Genomic DNA, 24,207 nt, shown 5'->3' with positions numbered 1-24,207 from the left:
GTTTTGAAAAGCGGCCATGTGAATGGTGGAGCGTCTACCGGCGCCCACGATGGAGGCCGTCAGTGACCATAAATAAGGAATATGTCTTGACCATGATGGCCAATAGATAAGATAAATGTCTTTATGATACTCATACTGTAAATTGCACGACATTCCCCTAATTCAGGAAGTTGTGGGGAACAAAGCATCCTTCAGAATGTTTATGTATTATATGTATGTTTTTTGTATATCTTTATATAGCATCCACAGTGTACTCAGCACTTATACAACTACCTCTCTTTGGCTCACTCTGGTTTTTTTTTTATGACGATCGTGTGGATGGGTGAAACCTTTGTTCTCTAAATGTAGCCATTTTTGGTCCTCAGAAAAGAAAATGTAAAAAGCCAACATTTTTAAAAAGTGAACATCTTACTGAAGAATGATATCCCTCACTTTTCAAATGTTTTTGGTAAAAGTATATGTATATGTGTATATATATATATATATTTTACCCTTCGTTCAAGAACACTGGTAACGTTTGTTACTGTTGCAAATGTTCAGTTAAGTCAGAACAATGTAGCAAAACTCAGTATACTTTGCTCAAACTTATCTTTTTTGCTTAATTATATATTTTTTTAATATGCATTTACAAAATGAAATTGGACAACTTCACACATCTCACGTCAGTTTCAGTCCTCTGAGTTTTTGTATGGGAAACTTCTTGACTTTTCAGTCGTGTGATTCATTTATTTGACATGAAAACAGATGTCGGAACAATCTTTTTTCTGTAAACCAGCTTATTGCCACAAAGGCAAATACTGTAACAAGGTTCAAAGTAATATTACTAAGAATCCCAACAGCATGGAAGCATACTGCTCATCTTCACACAATAACTTGTTTCATTTGTATTGTCAAAAATGCCACCATGACTTTTTTTTACAATAATGTCACCTCTTCTGTCCGCACTTGGAATAGAACGAATGTTGGTATTAGGTAATCAGTTGCAGTCTCTTCCTTAATGATAATCCAGGGAAAAATCACGGAGCGGAGAATGGAAAGTGGCCGACCATCATATTTCTGGTTAACGTCGATCCTCATCATCTTTCATGGCCTCAGCCTCTAGAAAACAAGCAATGTTGCGTTAGATTACAGATAATTATATTGTGTTTATAGATTTCTTTATTTGGCAGCTATGGTAGTGGATGTTGATTCATGTTATTAGGCTGAAATTCATTGTATAATGACAGAGCTGAAGCTGCAAACACGGAACTCAATCTGTCCACATGAAGCAGGTGACTCTGGGAAGCCTGCTCTAGTCCGTCAAACTGCAAGGCCGATTTCGGGGGCCCCAATTGGAGTAACGCCAGGTATGACTTAAATAAGGCAACATTATTTCCCAGTGTTAACCTTAATGAACCTCTGTGAATATAGTGTGCTTATACTTACAGCTCATTATATATCTTCACTAATGTACGTTATTTCTAACGGGAGTAAAACTGGGTTAATGTTCTGTTATTACCTTTAGAATATACTGTGCTACCATTATCACGTAACCTGGGCCGAAACATACAATTATTCATTCTGTTTCATACTATGCAGATTTGTAACTTTGTCACCTTTTAGCTTCCTCGCTTCCCTGATATTGGTCCACAGCATAGGTGAATAAAACGTGAAGAAATAAGCAATAGGATGTTTCATTCCAAAATTGTCCGAGTTCATCTCAACGTGTTACTAGCAAAACGTTTAGAACAATAAATAAGGAACACCAGGTGGGTAATTCTATATTATCCAAAGTGGCCATTCTCAGGCAAAAATCACAACTGATCTCAATGAGGATTATCTGACAATACAGAATAAGGTCCGACTTCTTTCTGTCTTCCCATCATAGTTTAAGGAGATACACTATTTCAAATAACAAATGCATGAGCAAAATAAAGTGATTGCTCAAAAGTATTTGCATATACATCCCACAGGCACATTCAATGGAAGTTCCTATCACAATGGCATGGAATGAGAAATGTATCATCTTATAATCAATATAACCTGAAGCTGTGTAGCAGATGAGGACCATCATTTCAGGATCATCGCCCTCAAAGACCTTTCTCAGAACATTATTTACCATGACCCCTTGCAGACACAGTAGGGGGGTTATGGTAAATTCTCCATACTTATCGCTTAGATTGTAAGCTCTTCAGGGCAGGGACTCCTTTTCCAGTCCACTTTTATGTTGAAGCGCTTATTCCTATTAGATCATGTGTATTACTGCTGTAAAACAGTGTGTGTGTGTGTGTGTGTGTGTGTGTGTGTGTGTGTGTGTGTGTGTGTGTGTGTGTGTGTGTGTGTGTGTGTGTGTGTGTGTGTGTGTGTGTGGCACAATAGGATGTGTTAGTAGGATTTGAGTGCTCATGTCAGGGCTTTTCCGTCTCTGGCAATACTTGCCATATTGTATTTGTGCATCTATAAATCATTGGCATGTTATTGAGGTGCTCCATTGTGTAATCAATGTTCGTTATCATCTGGCCACATAGGATCTATCCTACTGTGTGTAACAAAAGTGGTGATCTAATCCAAATGGGTCTAAATATAAACCTGCCCTTTTAAATCAATACTGCTTATAGAGTTTTCCTGCCGCAGTCAATTTCTAGTGTTTGTATTCATAATACCCCACAACACTACTCAATAAAAGGGGTTCAAGAAAAAAAAAATCTAATACATTGATATTTTAAGGTCAATAGTAAAGAAAGCGGTTAGATTCACAAAACCGGTTCTTGGGAAAATGTATAGAAAATGATAAAGAAATTGAGATGTAAGTTTGGCGAACACCAATTGATCCCAGTTCTTGTAAGAGGCTAGAAACATATTTATAATATATACACACAACATTATACCTCAGATTATAAAGATGTCTAGAAAGCGTTGGTGGCCACGATTATAAAGAGATAGGATAATTGATTTGCAGTTTTTAGTAAGATCTTAACCCACTGTAGGTAGAAATGGAATGGATTCCAAAAAGAAGCAATTAATCATAATGTCCAATTCATGCAATGCACACAAGGAAGTCAGACGCCATCCTTCCGAGGATCTCCACTTGTTGTGTGCATTAACTCTCCCTGTTCTTGCCTTCTCTGCTGTGAGACAATACGCCTTTCCATTGAGAAAAGCATGTTAACAGGGCAATTTTCATTTGGTTGTTTGTAATCTCCAATCCATATATTTTTATAGTTACATGGACATATTAATAAATAATCCACATGGGTAGATTCACAGATGGAGGATTCCAGAGACGTTATCAGCTTTACAGTGACTTGCAGTCAATGTCTGATACATATACCGGACTCATATTTAGCACCCATTGACTTCTAGACCTCCCGAAACACTGACTTGTACGACACATGGAGAGATACCTGCGACACGAGATACCGGTGACGTATTTTCATATCCATATCTACTCAGATGCATAATTAAATTGGCTTATTTTCCCAGATATCTCATGTGTGTGTTCACAGGTATATTTCCACGTGGTAATCTATTGTTTTGGGTGGTATACACATCACAAGGTTCCTCTACCAAATAGGACTCTCTCAAACCCATATTTCAGGCACTTGAGATTTTCACTTGGCGAACAACTTTTTAAAAAGTTTCATTTTTCAAAATTCGACAAAATTTGTCAAATTTCACCAACTTTGCAAACAGACGAAAGCTTCGGACATCTCTAATTTAGGATGGAGTGTACGACATTTACCATTATGGGCAGTGGCGAATTTAACCTTTTGACCATAGCTGCCCTACTGCTGCAGCTCCGCCTTGGCATGGCAACGTCAGAAGGCAAGACCCCCTTCTCAACAAATTCCCACCCCAGGTTATAGCCAGGTCTTGTGGGAAATCAGCCTCCGATTATAGGGTTTTACCAGGTTGTGTGTCTGCATTAATTTCCATCAGCTCGGAGATAGCCCTCTGCCTCAGTGCCACACAGATCTGCCTCGGTGCCACACAGATCTGCCTCGGTGCCACACAGATCTGCATCGGTGCCACGCAGATCTGTCTCGGTGCCACGCAGATCTGCCTCGGTGCCACGCAGATCTGCCTCGGTGCCACGCAGATCTGCCTCGGTGCCACGCAGATCTGCCTCGGTGCCACGCAGATCTGTCTCGGTGCCACGCAGATCTGCCTCGGTGCCACGCAGATCTGCCTCGGTGCCACGCAGATCTGTCTAGGTGCCACGCAGATCTGCCTCGGTGCCACGCAGATCTGCCTCGGTGCCACGCAGATCTGTCTCGGTGCCACGCAGATCTGTCTCGGTGCCACGCAGATCTGCCTCGGTGCCACGCAGATCTGCCTCGGTGCCACGCAGATCTGCCTCGGTGCCACGCAGATCTGCCTCGGTGCCACACAGATCCTGTATTAAGATAATACAATTATTTATTTTTAGATATTGAAATTAAACGCTTGCTGAATGGCCTCCAATACCTCAACATTTGAATTTACGTTTGACTGGTCTCTGATAAACAAGGTGACCCTAGTTTCACTGGGACAGTACCGGTTCTCAGTGCTGGTCCTGGTGTCCCGGATGGGCGATTCAAAACTGGTACGAATTAAATGTTTTAAATTGCCTCTTCAAACCCCTTGGAGCGGCAATGTCAAAACCACAACATGAGACGTTTTAGTCAGGTGCGGCCCGAGTGGGGTAAGAGAGGGGGGGGGGGGGAGAAAGAGTTGGGGGGGAAAGAGAGGCGGGAGGAGTGAGAGATGGTTAATACATTTAATATTTTGTCACTTTATGGTCACCCTACCTATAAAGACACTGCATAATTAAACAAATGTGAGTGAAGACTGCGAATTGTAGCATAAATCAGTCAGGGGATCAATCTTTTATTTACATGGGTTGCCTGAAAAAACTCCCAGGCCACTTTCCTCTAGAGCAGAGGTGCCCAAACGTTGTCGCGCCCCCTCACCCTCTTACCTGCCCGCCAGCATCTCCACCTCTGCGACGTCCTGGTGGCGCGTCATCGCAATCAGAAGATGCAGGAGGAGAAGATGGATAGAAAGCAAGAGGCAGTTACAGAGGCCCCGCACTCTCCCCAGGCAATCCATTAAAATGTTGTGGGGTGGAGCACTGGGCCGGGTTCGGCACCCCCCTGCTCTAGAACAGAGGTTCTCAACTCCAGTCCTGAAGGACCACTAACAGTGCAGGTTTTAAGGCTTTCCTCATCGGGCCACTAGTGCTAATCAGTTTGACGTAACCACCTGTGCTCAAGCAGGGGGTATCCTTAAAACCTGCATGATCTTTGACGACTGTGGTTGGAAACCTCTGCTCAGAGGTTGACATTACAAGGCCATTAATCCTGTATTTGTTCTTTGGGTTTTTGTGGCCCAAATACATGATTTTACACTTCTTGGCATTAACTTGTTGTTATTCTACTCCATCATTCCTCATGTACCCAAATTATTCAGCATTTTGTCTACCCCTCTTATATAGTGACAACCCTGGTTGCAGATCTTTGGCCATTTTTAAAGGCATACTTTCCCTTCCAGAGTACTGGAAGGTCCCTAATAAATATATTTTAGCGCTTTGGTCCCAGTACTGATCCTTGACGTATTCCGCTAGTCACTTCTCCCTCTTCTGAGGTTTACGCGACTGAGCGTTATGGTTAAAGGAGTCTACTCAATGTCTTATCCATTCAATCCCAGACATTACAACTTTCTATTCAGTTTTTTACGGGCGACGGTGTCAAATGCTTTACCAAATCTATGTACGCTACATCTGTTGCTACACCCCTATTTAATTGTGTGTTGCAGGATTTTTGGTATTTAATAATTTTTTTCTTTGCAGCGTTTGTATTCATTTCCCCCTGTACTGAGGCCAGGCTTACTGCCCTGTAGTTACCAGTCTGTTCCCTACTTCGTTTTGTGAAGTGTGGCCAAGATTCCCTCCCTCGTCGTCACCTTCAACTACACCCGTCAACAGCGAGTGGTTGAAGTCAGTTAGTGGTGCTGCAAGTACCTCCCCTAAGCCCCTTTAAAGCTGCAGACCAAGCAATATCCCACGTGTGTTTTTTTAATAAATCCGTTCTGTACGACGAGAAAATACTTGTAGCATTTATTTTTTTAAACAACTCTGAATTATATTTTTAATGTATTATAATGTAACAAGCCTTTGTTTCTATAGTAACCACTTATAAAGCCACAGATACTGAGTCAATACTCCTCTGCAGTCCTCTAGTGAGCCCCCCAGCCTAATCATCACCGATCGATCACAGGAGAACAGATCAATCAGCAACTTGGCTAATTACTCAGTGTGTGGATTGTATTGATGCATATATTAAGGGGGGGGAATGTTAAAAAAAAAATGGCAGCTTGGACTGCTGCTTTAATCCTTTTTATTGCCAGAGGGGCATGAAATTGCATGCACTGCCGCCCCTCTGGAAGGACAAGGGTTAATTATCTTGGATACAAATTGAAAAATCAACACGCTATTCCAAGCGAGGAATTCCTCTCCCATACTGCATCACTTCATGCTCTGCAGGAAGGCTGAGGCTTGTATATGATCAGTCTAAAAATAATCTTGCAGTGTATAGGATTTAAAGACAGTAGGAACGCTGTATGCCTCGGGTTCTCAACTCAAATCCTCAAGACTCCTAACAGATTAGGTTTTCAGGATATCCCCGCTTCAGCACAGTCTTTCACAGCCACCTGTGCTGAAGCAGGGATATCCTTAAAACCCAACCCATTGCGGGGGTGGGGGGGGGGGGGGGGGGAAGAGGGGGTCGTCTTGAGGACTGGATTTGAGGCTGTATGCAAAACATAACATCAAGGGTAAATATATTGGGATCAGAAGGAATGGATGAGGTCAAAACAAGGGAGACACATTCAGCATGTTTTCAAGCACAAAATGTTTATTTTGCATCATATTTTAATATACAATATTGAGGATTTAGTGCCACTGACTGCGTCAGCATACAGGGAAAGGGCTATACAACAGGCAAAAGCAACTCTGAAGGTAAGATTCAGTGCAAGCAAAGGGAGAGAGAGGAACGTACTTCCCATGTTTGCTCATGAAGCATACAGACATGAAACGAAAAATAAATAAATGAAAGATGTTAAAGAGAACAGAAATCTCTTACAAACTTAAGTATATCGCAAAACACTCTCCGGAAGTGTCTATAACGTCCAATTCCAACAGAATTGATTGATTACAGTCAAGGATATAAACAAAATGAATACAATTACAACGGTGACATTTTCAATTGAACTACACATTTCCGAGCTTGGCAGCAGAAGTCTTCTCAGGCCCGCAGCAGGGGTTATAAAATGTCATGGCAGGAAGGAGCAGAAGTGTAGGTGCCCCCGAGTTACACACCGACATCTCAGTCACAGATTTTTGTATTCTAATTAAGTGTACCATTAACAAACCACTACTAATGGTTCTGCTGTAAGTGGTGCAGAATTTACTGTGGCTAAACGCTTAATGGTAAAACCATTCACCGGGACAGGTATACTATGTGCAATGCTGCACTTAGGGGCGTATTCCCCAAGTGAAGCAGCAGAAGAAGCGATTTTAAACAAGGGAGTCGAAGAGTGAGGGTGTAAGTAGGGGGTTAAAGAGATGTGTTATCCCAAGTGCAAACCTATAATCTTATGCAACTTCTTCACTGGCAAAAAAAAATAGTCTTCAGTGACCCATTTGAAAAAATATATATAAAACATAAGTGGACATTAAACATTAGGAACAAAGAAACATGCTTATTTCTGCATTAGTGTGAATACTGCTAGTATGTGACCGTGGCACATGCTCCCATTACCAGTAGTGCCGACGTGATTGATGACACGGTACAAAGAATGCGTAAATACAAAAATCCGAGACATCGCTAATATTTGTTACTGTAGCTTTTCACCAATGATCTGTGTTGTAACCTCGAGTTTCAGGTCCAATGTAGCAATTCAACCAACAAGGAATAAGGACGCTTTAATTATAAATAATTCATATTCCAGTGCCTGATGAAAAACTGTGAAGTACAATAAGTCAACAGAGCTACATCAAGCGCACAAAGGGCTTATCAACCAACATCGTTAGATTTCCTCCCAAGTTAATACCCACGGTCCAGCTTATTTCAAACTGTTTCCATAGAGAAAGATATTATTTAAACTAATGAGAAAACATCCACTGAACTAGTTGACTGGATGAATGTCACTTATTGGTTCCCAAGCGCACATGATGGGAAACATTGTTAGAGAGAGAGCTAAACTCACATGGAACGAACTGCCCCACAAACATAGACTTCCCTAATGAAACACAGTTAGTGGTTGTGTAATAGCACAGCCTGCATAGGAATCAGGACATGCCGCCACTGTAAGAAAGGGGATCCATGCAATGGTTCACAGGACAGTGCAGCCACTGGTAGCGACCAGTGTATGGTATTCATAGACTTCCACGCGGGCCTCATTAGATGCGGTGTAAGCAGTAAAATATTCACCGGGTAAAGCATGTAAGAAATCATGCAGCAGTAACAGCCACATACATGTTACAGCCGAGTATTTTAAAGAAAATCAATTATGCAACAGTGACTAAATGATGCCCTCATTTCCCAAAGCTTTATAAAGTGGCTATTTTGTTGAAGTCAGAAATCAAAACTGTAATACACCACTCAATATTCAGCATGGATAGGAAAACAAATATAGCTGTGTTCTGTGCCTGGTTCTCCGAGAAGCTGCTCTAAAACCTTTGGTTGAAAAGCAAGCGGAAATCTGTATTAAAATACTGATGCCAGCAACAATATTTTATAAACAAGATGCAGTATGTAGCAATGAATTGCCCCACTCTTAGGTAGGGTTACCACTAATCACATATCTAACAGTGTCCATCAATGGTTTTATTTTAAGGATCCTATGATCAAATGTTATATCATGTACATCCTTAAAGTAAAAAGACAAATGTAATCCAAGCTTTTGAAATGCTAAAAACAGAACTCTCCATTCCTTTTTGGGAATTTTCCTAGAAGTAATGTTATCTAAAAAAAAACAACAAACAACAAAAATAAATAAATCTACCTTTACAAATGTAGCAATTGGAAATAAGCCAAAGACAATACATTTAATTGTAAACCTTAACTGTTTGCAAATAAAAAGAACTTCTAAAACAAAAAAACAAAAAATAAATAACAATTGTACTAGTGGATCAGAAAATAAAATCTGTTTTTGTTTTTTTAACAGATCTTCCCAGATGAACTGGAAAGCAAGGTTTCAAGGCACTGTACCTCTGCAGGGTTAGTAACAATTCCTCATCATCAGTTCAAGTACGTTCAATTTTAGAGATTGTGTAAAACTGTGAAACACAAATGTCTGCAGCAATGCGGAATGAGCAAATATTGCCACGACAAACTCACTAACGCTCATGAAGACATCTCACAGTGATTGCTTAATGCGGAGTATGGCTATGGGCATTTGTAGGCTTGAACTTGATGCCAGCAGCAAAACCATACTTCCATAACGTGTACTGTGCTCAAGAGGTCTGCACTATATATGACTGCACTGCAGGCCTTGCAAGCACCGACGGAGTTAAACACATGAAATCGATGGGTTCAAAATACTTAGAATTTGGACTTTGATATGAAGAAATGCAACGAAGCTACGTAATCCTCATATTAGAACCAGGTGGGTTGACAACAGGCTGCTGCATTGAAATGGGGAAAATCTGCATGCACACAGGGGGCATCTGGCCAATGATGGCGTTTCCTGCAATTCCAGGCTGCACTGCACCGGACCATTGTACTCCATACATTGGTGCTGGGAACACTCCTGCATACTGGCAGAGGGGCATCATATAAGATGGCATTGTACCAGCAAGCATGGATCCCGACATGGCTGCTGGGACGGACGCGGAAAGGACGGGGGTCCGTGCAGCTGACGGACAAGACATTGGACGACTGAACTTTCTTCCTGCATCGGAAGTAACAGGATTCACCTGGGGAGAGGAAAAGCACGTTCTCATAATTATACGGTTGAATAGATACCTGTAAATAAAAGTGCAACAGTGTGTCACTTTGACCCGTATTTTAGAGTGTTTAACTACTTTCCTCCAATCTCTTTTGTAATAAGACTGCAAACGGTTGTATATACAGGGAGATTTGATGACAGCATAATTAGTTTATAAAGATAAATGGGAAATAACATTTGAATTAATTGAATATTGCACCATAAATAAACTCTATAAAAATTAATTCGGAAGATTCAATTCCTCCTAAATTAATATTTTCAAAAAGAACTAAAATATGCAGCCAGTTCAGAATTGTGGTTGCAAGCTCAAACCAGACACACTTTACAGGAGTTCAGGGCAAGCAAAAACATTTACTGTAAGTGTTCATTCACTCATCGTACAAACAGAGCGCAGAAAAAAACCTGGATTTCTATCATTGCGTATCACACAAGTATCACTACATCTACTGTCCTGGTGAGACTTCCACACCCCCTGCCATGTCTGGAGCTCATATTAAATTATCATCATTGCCCTGTCATTTTAATTATTCAGATGTTTATTATAAAAAGCGTCACAATGTTTGGATGAAATTCAACGATATGACTAAAATAATAAAATGACCTCGTGTCATTAAGACATTGAGGGAGCTCGGTGTTAAATATCATGTAAATAATGGGAGTCGCGTAGCGTGGAAACAGAAAAAAACGTTTGCCAAGAAAACTGGAGAACGTTTGAGTAAATATTTTTCTCAAGATGAATTTCAGACATAAAAGGGACACCCAAACTTTCATTCTCCATCTCATAGGGTCAAGGTACAAGTTAAGGTACACCGTGCAACATGTGTGCAATTTGGGGAGTGTCGGTAGGAGGAGTTACATGACACTTAAGGGAAAGCGTCCATTATATTTTTCCCTTTTTACAGTCAAGAAATTTCCCAGGTCCACGGTAGAGTAACATCTACAATAAGGTTTGGGAAGAGGCAGCTCTCTTTTTCAAATATAATCTTACATGCACTGGGGGAGAGGTATTTGGAGATTCTTTGTGCCAATTGTACAGCATAAAAAAAATCCCAAATATGGGAGCAGACTACAAACATGGCTACTGGGACCACCAATAGAAAACTGTGATGTCATCTTCTGATGACATCACCATTGTTCTATTGGCTCCTGGAGAGAGCTCTTACCCTGGCGGCCATATGGTTTCCCCGGTTTGCTTGGCGCTTGCTCTGAGTTCAGCGCTCCTAAAAATTGGGACGCTCACGGTTTAGGCAAGACACAAATAAAGAAATAATAAAAACTACCCTGAATTGCGACTTTAAATGCAGATTTAGATACTGTTTTTTCTGAAAATATATCAGTACAATTGGCAATTTTTTTTTTTTTTTTTTTTTTTTTTTTTTAAATCACATGCTCTATTGAGAAAGGAGTTATTCCAGAATTCAGTGACGCACTTCCATTTTTTTTCCTTGCGTGTTTATATTGCAAGCATGACGGTCACACGCTCATAAGCTCAGCTGTTGAACGTCCAATTAATGATACACTTACTGTGGAGGATAGCGGCTAACAGAAGGACATTTGGATGAAACACCAAGGCATTACCGGGAAACCGAGCGCTACCAACACTTCAGCTGCACTGGCTCATTTTCATAATAAAATACAACCATGAAAATTCCATGTTATATGATTAAGGAGCCATTGTTAAAAGGCCAACTAAGATCATTCTTTCATTGTAGTTCAAGCTTCATAAAAGGTCCATGGTGAGGATAATATTGAAATATGAAATATGAATGTACTTACTCCACTCATGTCATCTGGTGTAGGTGTCAACTTATGCTCCAAGTCCTGCCTCTGCTGGTACTGCTTCAGCTGGTTTAAAGATGGTTTAAATTGTGCTGCCCCAACAGTTTTGCTCGCCCACTCATCCACAAGCTTGTGAAGGTCGTCCGTGAAGGTCCCTTTTTTATTGTTACTATTATTAGCTTGGGCCTGGATTTGTGGCGTTATGGGCGGTAGCTGCGATGGATCAGGGCCGGTGGCAAGGCTGCTTGTAGAAGATCCTACACAATTGCATACAAGCAAAAGTTGTCAGAGCTATGGCACTTGCAGCTGTTTCCATGTTATCTTACATTTGTATTCTCATTCCATTAGAATTCCGAGAGTACTTGGGAAGATTACTGCACTTAGAAGCATGTTGTGTACTTTGGCACAACATCGTGCACATACCGGGATATATACACACCATCTTCTTATAACGGCTGTGTGGATTAGATTTAAGGTGGCCAAGAATCACGAAGATTAGTTCCAACTTTTATTTTTACATTGCAGGCAGGATAGGTTCCTAAGCTGATGGAGGGAAGGAGCACTCAAGGCCCCAAACGGCACATCAGTGTGTGCAGATAGCATGAATGGTAGCGGTCAATTACTGCAGTTGCCAAAGTAACACCCCACAATGCCTTGCAGCTGTGGATGCAAAGCATTGCTGCGAGCAACTCTGGAAGGTCCTGGTGTAATTAACGGATATACAACCCATGCTAAGGAGCAGTTTATTAGTTACCAAGGGAGCCGTCCCACCACTGGATCAGGAACCGACTATAGAGCCTGGGGTGTGTGTGTGTGGGGGGGGAGGGGGGGTGTGTGTGGGGTGTATGTGTGTGGGGTGTATGTGTGTGGGGTGTGTGTGTGTGTGGGGTGTGTGTGTGTGTGTGTGTGGGGGGGGGTGTGTGGGGTGTGTGTGTGTGTGGGGGTGTGTGTGTGTGTGTGTGAGGGGGGGGGGGTGTGTGTGGGGGTGTGTGTGTGTGTGGGGGGGGGGTGTGTGTGTGTGGGGTGGGTGTGTATGTGGGGTGTGTGTGTGTGTGTGTGTGTGTGTGGGGTGTGTGTGGGGTGTGTGTGTCTCCATGTTGTAGTGATTTCACGCCTGTTAACAAGTTCATCTTATGTGATGACAGTGTGACCTGCTTTACTCTCATACTGGCAAAGTTCCTTCCCTTGCTTGAATGTACAATTGGGAGGTGTGCACACAGAACTGTGGCGTTGCGACATATAGTGTAGCCAAATGTGTCAAGGGAGACGGAAACCGCCGTTCCATGCCGGAAGGGCCACACTGCTACCATGGTTTGTTTTAATGTTGTACACTTAATACAATATTTCCTCCCCAGCCATTTTAACAATTTCATTAGCAGGATTGAGAATACATATGAGGTGAAACAATGCAGCTAAATCCCATTTTATCTACAGCACATCACATGACAGAGCCAAAACACAAGATATCACACACCATGCAAGCACCCAACAGCATTTACAGGGCATGCGTGCGTGATCAAAAAAACTCGCTCAATGATTAATGCCAGCACAAGGTTTCCCCAACATCAAACAAGCAAGCCAACGAATTAAACCAGAAGTGAAACATCGCATGCAATGCAGAAAATACGGAGAAACAAAAATGGGATAGTTACTGCTACTGTGCTCTTTGCCTAGACACAGCCGTTTCAGGGTGGACCCTACAAGGCAAAACAATACAAGACAGACACAGTTAGGCAAGACAAGGAATGCAACGAGTTGGCTAGACAAACCGACAGGAAGCGTTCAGAGAACAGTCATTGCACAAGGAGGAGACTAAAAAATAAAATAAAAAATGGACAGTTCAAGTGAAGTGAAAAACAAACAAAAATGATGCACAAAACTGAGCAGCCAAAAACCTCCGCAGCCACCTGGAACACAGACCTGAAGTGCCAAGAGCAGGTTATGGCGCTTCTGTATCAGGGGTTCTCAACACCAGTCCTCAAGACCCTCCAACAGGTCGTGTTTTCAGGATATCCCTGTTTCAGCACAGGTGTATCAATCAGTGGCTAAGTCGAAGAGCCCGCTTCAACACAGGTGGCTCAATGATTAAGTCACCTGTGCTGAAGCAGGGATATCCTGATAACCAGACCTGTTGGTGGCCCTTGAGGACTGGAGTTGGCCGCCCCCTGATTTAGTCGATTGGAGTTCATGAGCTAAGAAGGAGACTGACTCCCAATCAGCAAGGCTCACTGAAAATCAGTCTGATCGGTTTGTCAGGTTCATTGATGACCTCCATCCTTATGTGGTCCAGTGCAGCAGCAGATTCTGATAATGGTTCAGTTGGTATGCAGCACAAAGGATAACAAGTCTAATAACCGTGTAAGCATTGTATATTTCATGGATTAATGTTGTTACATGAAATAAAGGGTTTGGGTTTCATAATTTGGTACCAGCCATCCTTCTGCATTATTGGCCAGATATACATTCAATAATAATAATAATAGAGGTTTTCGCTTACATGTGACTGCCCGAAAAGCCTCACTCCACCTGTTCAACTAAAACCTGCCGCTTCATAGTGAAAGAACATTATCTATTGGGGCCCCTAGCGCCAATATTTGAATGTCTTTTATCGGAGGGGAGAAGTGTGGGAGCATTTCAAGAACCAGAAGCCCCAGAGCTGAAAGTAGCAACATCCTTTTCTCTTTTAACCAAGATATTATTTCAAACAGAAACTTACTGCGCATTATAATATACTATTTGTGCGTTTTTTCCATTTAAAATCAGTCTGAACATCGTCAGCAGGAAAGGCCTTAACAATTGTTAGAAATGACTATGTGTGTAGTCATCCCACTTCATTATTTTCAAATGCCAGGCTTGTATGTCTGGTATAAGGTTAATGGAAACTGCTTAAATGTTACCGGTCATTCACATGCCCAAGAGGAACCTACAAGCCATGGTTAGGGTTGGTATAATATTGGTGGCAAACCATTACAATTCAAGGTCCTCAGAACAAGTGTAATTGTCAGTGTGCCACAGAATATTATCCATTTATACGTCTCACCACTAAAAATCACCACACAACTTCATGTTCCACCCTGTTCTAAGCACTAATAACTTTATAATAAACTATTTCATTGAGCACTTTTCTCTTCAGAATTGCAGTATAGCGCGCGGTGCGCAGCACATAGGATTGTTACAGACACAGTCCCTGCCCCGTGGAGCTTACAATCTATGATTTTGGTGCCTGAGGCACAGGGAGATAAAGTGACTTGCCCAAGGTCACAAGGAGCCGACACCGGGAATTGAACCAGGTTCCCCTGCTCCACACTCAGTGCCAGTCAGTGCTTTACTCACTGAGCCACTCCTTCTCCCAGGCTCCCCTGCTCCACACTCAGTGCCATTATTTATAGAGTCAGTGTCTTTACTCACTGAGCCGCTCCTGGTCACTGCCTTTGAACCCAGTTCGAATCCAAGTAACAGCTTCTCCTTGTGACCTTGTGCAAGTAAATGTATCTCCCTTTGCCTCATGCACCAAATATAGATGGTAAATGCTATGGGGCAGGGACTCTATTTGGGAGCACAATGTCTGCATTGTCAAGATAAAGAAGCAAAGCATTTACAGCTGAATAGTATTAAGATGTAAATCACATGCTTGGTACAATTATATTTTTTAATATAGGCAACATTATCATATGAAGGAGAAGGAGCGGCTCTGTGAGTAAAGACACTGACTGGCACTGAGTGTGAAGCAGGGGAACCTGGTTCAATTCCTGGTGTTGGCTCCTTGTGACCTTGGGCAAGTCACTTTATCTACCTGTGCCTCAGGCACCAAAAACATAGATTGTAAGCTTTACGGGGCAGGGACCTGTGCCTGCAAAATGTCTCTGTAAAGCGCTGCATACAATTGGCAGCGCAATACAAGAACATGCTATTATTATTATTATATGCTACAGTATATCCACACTGCGGGAAGCCTTTAACCATCATTCTTGTTTTGTGACATAATGAAGTTGATTAGAATTGAATTAGAAATTCTGGTTGTATTTTTATATTAGGAATGACTGAGCAATGAAAGCTTTTTGATTACCCGGCTATCATAACTATACAAGGCGTTGGTTTGACATTTCCTAACTGTATAACATATCTTTATGTCCTAAGTAGACTACCCATTCATCATACAGACAGTCTTCATTAGAATGAAATCCAGTCCGTTACTGGAAAAGACTAATCTTCTTTCATTCGTCATATTAACTTGTTCTGTTACTTTAATATTAAGAAGTTGGCGATACACAAAATACCAAGCTGTGTTACACTGGAGGAGATATTCGCAAATATATATATATAAGAAAGAAGTCCGGTTTAGAACTTGATACAATATTGACTTGCTTTATCTCTAGATTTAGAAGTCACAACCTGGATATAAACCTTCTCATCCTTTACTTTTTTATACAACTATTACAGTTGGCTTCTTCTTGTGTTAAAATGAGCTGAGAAAATATAACATTGATTATTGTGCTTCAGCTAGTTTAAATATGTTTTTAAAAAAAGCAATAAATCACTTAATGTGAATAGGCAGCCCATGGAAGTCTTGTTAATTTGTATAAAAGGGATCTCAAACAATGATCACATAATGCAGAACTATGAAGGTCAGAATGTAGGGAAGCAAGGAGCACAGCTGAAGTAGAAATCTGCAGGGAGAGTCCTGTAGAAAAAATGAATAAGGGGCACAACTCCGTGCTAAAACTGAGGGTGGTTTATTGGATAATTGCACAGGGACAGAAACACAGCCCACACACCGACATGTTTCGTCCCACGGGACTTTATCAAGGTGTACCACATCACTATACCTCCTTACCTTTAATACACCCATTTCGCGCCAAAATCGCCCAACCGAGTACACTGCGCATGCGCGCCGGCGACGCGTCGCATCTCCGTGACATCGCCTCCCCTCTGGCACTAGTCCTGGAGTCAGAGACCACGTCACTGGGATGCGTCCGTTTCCACCCTGGAACGCATGCCAGCTGTGCTCCTATTGGGCGGAGGCGGAAGAGGGATGAAAATTAAATTTTTTTACATTTTTTTACACTCAACAACTTTATTAGTATAAAAAAAAGACAAACATATTTTGCCCATAGCTAAACTTTGCAAACAGACACATTGCTAGTTTAGTTTAGGGTTACATTAAAAACAAATGCTAATCACATTGAATAACCTTTGATAAAATAAAAATAAAAAGAGAGAAGATATTTTAAACAGTCACAAAACTCCATTTAGACTACAATCATTTTAGAAGATTATATTCTAATCTAAGTAGATAAGTTTATACAAAAATACTATAATATGAATATTTGTATCAAGCACTAACTTTATCCATACACTTGAATTATGTAGTCAGAGTATAGACTGAATCTATGTGATTGGCTGTATCATTGGATTTTACATGGGGGAATAGAAACACTTTATCATTAAAAGAGTTGATTATTGAGAATTTTTTCAGATGTGTATATATTGATTTTCTCTTATTCATAACCCATATATTGATGGCACAGAAGGACATAGAACAATTTTATTGTCAAAAAGTATACTTATATTCTAATATTCTAAACAATTAATAAATGAATAGTGGCATCATAAAGGACCCTCCTCCACTATAGAAAGTGGGAAAGGTCCCAATCGATATTCATACCGTGAGGCACCCTGGTTCTTAATGTGAAGATCCAGAATGCCTCACGTTGATCGAGCTTTTTGACTCTATCACCCCCTCTGGGTGACATCTGGATGGACTCAATACCTTGAAATTTAAAGTTTTTTAGTCCACCTTTGCTGCAGTTGGTGAAGTGTTTAGGGACAGGATGAGAACTCTCTCTCGTTCTCATCAAGAATGAATAACATAGTCCCTTCATCAATGAGTGATTTTAATTCCCCCTGAAATCTCTTAGTGGGGTCTGTTGTTAGTGCAGCATATCAACTGCAAATCCATATATATTGTCTACCTCATCACTTGCGGGTGCGGCAGCCAATATGTTGGAAGAACCATTAGGAACCTTAAAGTGCGAATAATGGAGCATATCCGATTGATCTCCAAAGGGAACTTGGACCATCCTGTCCCTAAACACTTCACCAACTGCAGCAAAGGTGGACTAAAAAACTTTAAATTTCAAGGTATTGAGTCCATCCAGATGTCACCCAGAGGGGGTGATAGAGTCAAAAAGCTCGATCAACGTGAGGCATTCTGGATCTTCACATTAAGAACCAGGGTGCCTCACGGTATGAATATCGATTGGGACCTTTCCCACTTTCTATAGTGGAGGAGGGTCCTTTATGATGCCACTATTCATTTATTAATTGTTTAGAATATTAGAATATAAGTATACTTTTTGACAATAAAATTGTTCTATGTCCTTCTGTGCCATCAATATATGGGTTATGAATAAGAGAAAATCAATATATACACATCTGAAAAAATTCTCAATAATCAACTCTTTTAATGATAAAGTGTTTCTATTCCCCCATGTAAAATCCAATGATACAGCCAATCACATAGATTCAGTCTATACTCTGACTACATAATTCAAGTGTATGGATAAAGTTAGTGCTTGATACAAATATTCATATTATAGTATTTTTGTATAAACTTATCTACTTAGATTAGAATATAATCTTCTAAAATGATTGTAGTCTAAATGGAGTTTTGTGACTGTTTAAAATATCTTCTCTCTTTTTATTTTTATTTTATCAAAGGTTATTCAATGTGATTAGCATTTGTTTTTAATGTAACCCTAAACTAAACTAGCAATGTGTCTGTTTGCAAAGTTTAGCTATGGGCAAAATATGTTTGTCTTTTTTTATACTAATAAAGTTGTTGAGTGTAAAAAAATGTAATTTTCATCCCTCTTCCGCCTCCGCCCAATAGGAGCACAGCTGGCATGCGTTCCAGGGTGGAAACGGACGCATCCCAGTGACGTGGTCTCTGACTCCAGGACTAGTGCCAGAGGGGAGGCGATGTCACGGAGATGCGACGCGTCGCCGGCGCGCATGCGCAGTGTACTCGGTTGGGCGATTTTGGCGCGAAATGGGTGTATTAAAGGTAAGGAGGTATAGTGATGTGGTACACCTTGATAAAGTCCCGTGGGACGAAACATGTCGGTGTGTGGGCTGTGTTTCTGTCCCTGTGCAATTATCCAATAAACCACCCTCAGTTTTAGCACGGAGTTGTGCCCCTTATTCATTTTTTCTACAGGACTCTCCCTGCAGATTTCTACTTCAGCTGTGCTCCTTGCTTCCCTACATTCTGAATTTCCCTGATCAGGATTGCACGCAGTGGAACTTCGTCTGGATGGATTTCGTATTCCCATACACTCAATGGAAAGGTAATGGGCAGTAGCCCTCATTCTATGTTACCTTGGTCCCTATTTAGGGAAGTGTATATGGTAAGGGGGGTAAGCAGGGTAAACCATATCTGCGGTAGTCGCGCTGACTGACCGCTAGGTCCCATGTTCATGTCCCCCCTTAACCTAGTATTATATAATTGCTGGAATTATTTATGGAAGTTCCTATCTACCTATATGCTGTAATACAGTTTGTGAGTCTATACACTTGTATGAGCGTCAATCTCTACGTTTAGAACTATGAAGGTAACTGGTTGGAGTACTGGGTCAGCTTTTCACATGCAGAGAGAAAAAAATAAAAGATAGTAATTGTACAAATACACAACATTTTGTGTCGCCCTTGTATGGAAGTTGTAGCCTTCGGTGACCTGCTAGCATAGTACACACGTCTTCATCGTCCAAACGTGCGCTAGAGAGCATTCGTCTATTGAAGGATGAATCTCTCTTGCCTGTGTCGTGGGGCGGCAGATATTCACAACCATTTCAATGGGGAAACTAAAATGCTAATCCAAAAAATGTAAAAAAAACCCAAACAAACAAACAAAAAAATAAACCTTACAACAGTCGGTGCCTGGCTGTGCAGACTTCCATCTTCCACACATGCTTTTGGTACCCAGACATGAGCCAAATGCCATGCACGAAAGCATTCAGATAAATGGCAATGAGGGGGAACAAAATAACAAAAAATGATGACCTCAAACCGTGATACTCAACCTGTGGCACAGACGTCATAAGCAAATCTTCAGAGATCTTACTGGGCCTGCTGTTAATTAAGTACAGTATTTAAGAGTTTTCATTTTCAAAATAGAATACTCAGATTTTGCAACAGTTGCAAAAAAAAATCAATTTACAATTTTTCATATAAAAAAAACATTTTAAGTTCAGATGCTTCAAATATTTTGTGAACACTGCAAAAGTTCAATATTCATCAGAGCCTAATTGAAATTCTTAATTAGATTTGAGACTTGCTTTCAGTCTCTGATCGTCGCTGGTTGAGTACCACTGGTCTGGAAGAATGGACAACCTGCCAAAAATAGAAATAGATGCAGAGATGAACGGAATAAAAGGAGGTTGGGGCAAAGAGATGAAGTGAATTAAATATGAAAGAACAAATACAAACAGATGGACAGAGACACAGGTCCACTGAGGAATCTGGTACGAGGTTTGCTACTAGACTTATAGGTCACTCTCTCAGACGTTTGGTGGTATACCGTCCAACCTGCAAATGAATATAGAGGGAAGAAAAGAAGAAGACACTTGTAAAGTATAAATAGTTGTGATCAGATGTCCTATAGCAATCAAAACAGCTTTGTCAGTTAACCATCTTGAGATCCAATTCACTAGCTAAGAAGGGATAAGCTACTGTATTTGGGCAGAGACAAAGGAAAAGATGAATGCAGTGCGACAAATGTCACGGTTGTCATTATGAACTAGGCAGAAATCCTGACACAACAGGTCCTTCATAACATGTAACTAACCGCTTTGGACTATTAAGGCAAATCTAAAGTATTGACTTTGAATCAGTATCAAAGGGTTCTCAAGATACTATTGGACAAAAATGTTTTGCTCTAGTGATTCAATGTAAGCAAATGTTGCACAAACTGTATATCCATTTGCAAAAGCCAGTCTTAAATAAAAAAGGCAATCGGCCCCTTGACAAAGACGGTGTTAAAAATGTACCCAAATAAGACTTGCAAATGCATAGGCAAGGATGAATGATCATATAAAACATAGGATCTGATTCATATTCAAATATACACAACCCTGCAGTATATAGCAGCCAAGCAGCGTGCAATGGTAAAGGCGTTACAGTCCCCCGATGCTTTATGCAGCATTATCAGCCTTAAACACAGACAATAAAACTCTTGCAGTGATGTATCACCTGGGCCAGAACCTCCATGCAGATCACCTCCTTCATGGACAACCCCAGAACAGATATTATCGGAGGACATGGTAACCTTCACTGAGCAAGGTTGTTGTGTCTGAACATCCCAATTTGGGGAATCTGAAGCAGTCAAAGAGGGGTCTGCAATTTTGGGAAAGAAGTCGGCATGGGCTTTGTGAACACCCTTGGCAGGAGATCCATTGCAATCTGCAGAGATGTTACCTGTAAGAGAGAATAGAGAAAATCAAGACTCACAATATAATGCCAGGTAACAAACACTCCATGCACATATAAAAGGTGTGTGCGAACACACACACACACAATATTATACACACACTTCTCGCTAACCTTAAAATGGTACCACTGATAGTAATGAAAAGGTATAAATAAAAGTGAAATGGTCAGTAATATAAATACATGGTACTCTAGAGATAAACGTGTATTTACACAGTGGTCATTATATATTTACACACACAGACGTTGGTTTATCGCTAGAGCAGTGCCATGTATTCCTATTAGTGATTTTTAACATTTTATTCTGTCACTAAGTGTGGTAACATATTCTAGTCTCAGACAAGTTAAGGAAAAAACATCCCTTCTGCCCCATGATATGCTGAACTAAATCACCCAGGGATTAATTGATGGGTGTACTGTATGAACACATCAAAGGAATATAAAAAGCTGCATAGAAAAACAAACATTGCTTACTTGTAACAGATGTCACATTTTTTAATTGCTGCACCAATGGGTTAAGTAGTTTCCCGGATTTGAGTTTATTTTTGCTGATCCTTCGCCGGCGGCTGCTTGGTGGAGCAGCGTGAAGGAATCCCACACTGGGAGGCAGAGGTTTCCCCAATCTCACGTACAGAGCCTCGATCTCTCTCTTCTGCTGAACTTGCAACTCCGAGATTTCTTTCACGTGCCTAATGGGGAGAAGAAGATTTGGTTATATAGTAGAGTAGGAATGGATCATTCAATGGCAGGGGAAAAAGAACGGACTTGAATGGCACAAAATAAAACCCAGAAATAATTTTTATTAAACTACTACAACCGGACAGAACAACAAACCTGAGTGAGGTTTCTGATCGATATCACACTCACTCAAGGCGTTTCCCTTGCATCTTATCTGCTAAGTTATACTAGGATGGACTTGTGAAGTGTCACAGAGGTATTTTAGCATCTATGTTTTCACAGGCTTCAATGGGCTTCCACTCTAGGGAGTCAGCAGTTTCTTAGTATAGATCATCTTTTTAGAGCAGAGCCATCAAATCTCACTCCTTTGACCTTGATGGCTCTGGGTCCGTAACATCCTCCCACAGTCACCTGAAGACCCTGCGGTTAGACAGCTGCAGGTAGACTATCCCCATTCCCCCGACTACCAACAAGAGGTTTTCTGAACTTCTCCTAATGTTATATTGTTGGTGCCACTGTGTATGATAATTATAAAAGAATGATGGGGAAAATAGTCAATTAGTATATGAATAACGATGATAAACACCAAGAAAATGTTTATAATCCTAATTACTGTATCTAAATAACCCCCTAGTACTCGGAATGACGATAACCTCATCTTAAGTGCTGCAAAGTGGTCCAATGTATTGTTTATTACAGCCCATACATTCAGTTTTATACATGACAGAAATCGCCTGCTTTTTGTGGGTATACATTGGATCAGTGCACCGGCTAAAAATGTCTCCGCAACTACTGTAGGTTGCTCACAAACACCAATAAAATGTATTTCTAGTGTAGCGTAGGAGTAAATTATAACTGAACAGTTTGGTCTATTCAATCGCCCTTCAATTCCATTGAGCACTCTACAGGAGTAAATTGGTGCTAAACGTAGCCAACTCGTGTTAGCATCCAAAGTCTCATTGTCAATCATCCCAGTTCAGTGAATTTGTGGCTTATTTTAATATCCACTTGTACTGCAAAAGCTGAAACACTGAACCTGCCACAAACCCGGTGACTCATTGTCCTAATCGCCCTTGCCCCAGTTTTTTTCATTACCTCACTCACCCTGTGAGCTTGGCACACTAACCATCATTGAGCTCAAGCGCAGACAGTTACCTTTATTGCCTTCAACAAGACAAATCTTTACCATAAAACATACAAATTAAACTGATTAGCCAAGATAAGCACTTTGGGACATGGATTGCATTCCCCCAATATTACATACATGTCGTGATGGTTATCCCGTGGGGATTCTGTTCTCTTTGTAATGTTTGCTGGTTGGTGCTATAAAAATAGAAAAATCATCTCATTCCCATCTGCTGTGATACTGCATGCCCAGTTTGATTTTGCGACTCTTTCCTATGTAGGGTACCTGTGTATATACCAAGCAGCTTTGAATTCCCTTACTGTCCAGTAATCGCCTGCACCAGATCTGTTGTGAGACTTGAATCCACCACTCTCTCGGTAAAGCACTTCCTTACATTCCCCAACCTCCTGCCGGAGAGCACAATGTCCGGCGCTAGCATGAAATCACCCAGTTAATGACTCAGATTTTACTCATTTACTACTTGGCCTCACTGAATTATGCTTCAGCTTCCCATCTTGTTTCACTGCACACAGATATGTGCAGCTTTTTCCATCTTACAAATCTGGAGTTGCCAGCGCCTTCATTTTAAATGTTTTCTATGTTAAAGTGAGAGGGATTAAAAAAAACCAAAAAAAAACCCAACAACAATCCTAGAATCCATGTGCAACACGAGGTGAAAGGTGAGCAGCTTACTTTATAACAAATAATAATTTTTTGGGAATTCACTACTGTTTTCCCAGAAGCAAAATGGGAAAGAGAATCAAGTCTAAATATTATCCTTAAAGTTTTCATACAAGAACGAACAAACCCCCTCCCCCCCCAACCCCCCCAAAAAACAGTACACCAGTTCAAATTACTTTTAAGAACGTAATAATAGGTTACCATAAAAATATTTGCTTGTCAACCAAATATGACAACGCTTTCCGCGTACTCTGTCGACTCAAACTACAGGCCAATCTCACTTCTCCCAATTCTATCCAAAGTAATGGAAAAATGTGTCCACTCCCAATTAAGCGATTTCTACACCAAGACAAATTTCCCTAGCCAATTCCAGTCTGGGTTTCGTCCCAAACACTCCACCGTAACTACCCTGCTAAAAGTTTGCAATGAAATCCAGTGTGGAATGGAACGGGGACAACTCACTGGTGCAGTATTCCTAGATTTTGCAA

The 24,207-nt window shown here is 40.9% G+C and overlaps 1 protein-coding gene across 12 annotated transcripts in view; it reads right to left on the bottom strand.

Moving 5' to 3' along the window:
- Positions 1-484: 484 nt before the first annotated feature.
- WNK2 (WNK lysine deficient protein kinase 2) overlaps positions 485-24,207 on the bottom strand; it is a 105,473-nt gene continuing 81,750 nt past the window's right edge. For 7 of the 12 annotated variants that reach the window (XM_075574910.1, XM_075574911.1, XM_075574918.1 and 4 more), the window contains 6 exons: positions 21,709-21,923; positions 20,998-21,222; positions 20,236-20,334; positions 13,401-13,445; positions 11,746-12,005; positions 6,853-9,937 (listed from right to left, as the gene is read on the bottom strand). In XM_075574910.1, coding sequence (XP_075431025.1) covers positions 9,602-9,937; positions 11,746-12,005; positions 13,401-13,445; positions 20,236-20,334; positions 20,998-21,222; positions 21,709-21,923 — 1,180 coding nt within the window. In that variant the 3' untranslated portion in view covers positions 6,853-9,601. Of the gene's footprint in view, positions 1,099-6,852; positions 9,938-11,137; positions 11,190-11,745; positions 12,006-13,400; positions 13,446-20,235; positions 20,335-20,997; positions 21,223-21,708; positions 21,924-24,207 lie in introns of those variants that run through there. The other 5 variants (XM_075574915.1, XM_075574916.1, XM_075574917.1 and 2 more) reach the window with 5 other exon arrangements.

This window comes from Ascaphus truei, chromosome 17 (assembly GCF_040206685.1).
Source record: "Ascaphus truei isolate aAscTru1 chromosome 17, aAscTru1.hap1, whole genome shotgun sequence".
In the NCBI taxonomy this organism is placed as follows: domain Eukaryota; kingdom Metazoa; phylum Chordata; class Amphibia; order Anura; family Ascaphidae; genus Ascaphus; species Ascaphus truei.
The sequence above is the reverse complement of the archived record's forward strand: the minus strand, read 5'-3'. Positions and strand labels throughout refer to the sequence as shown.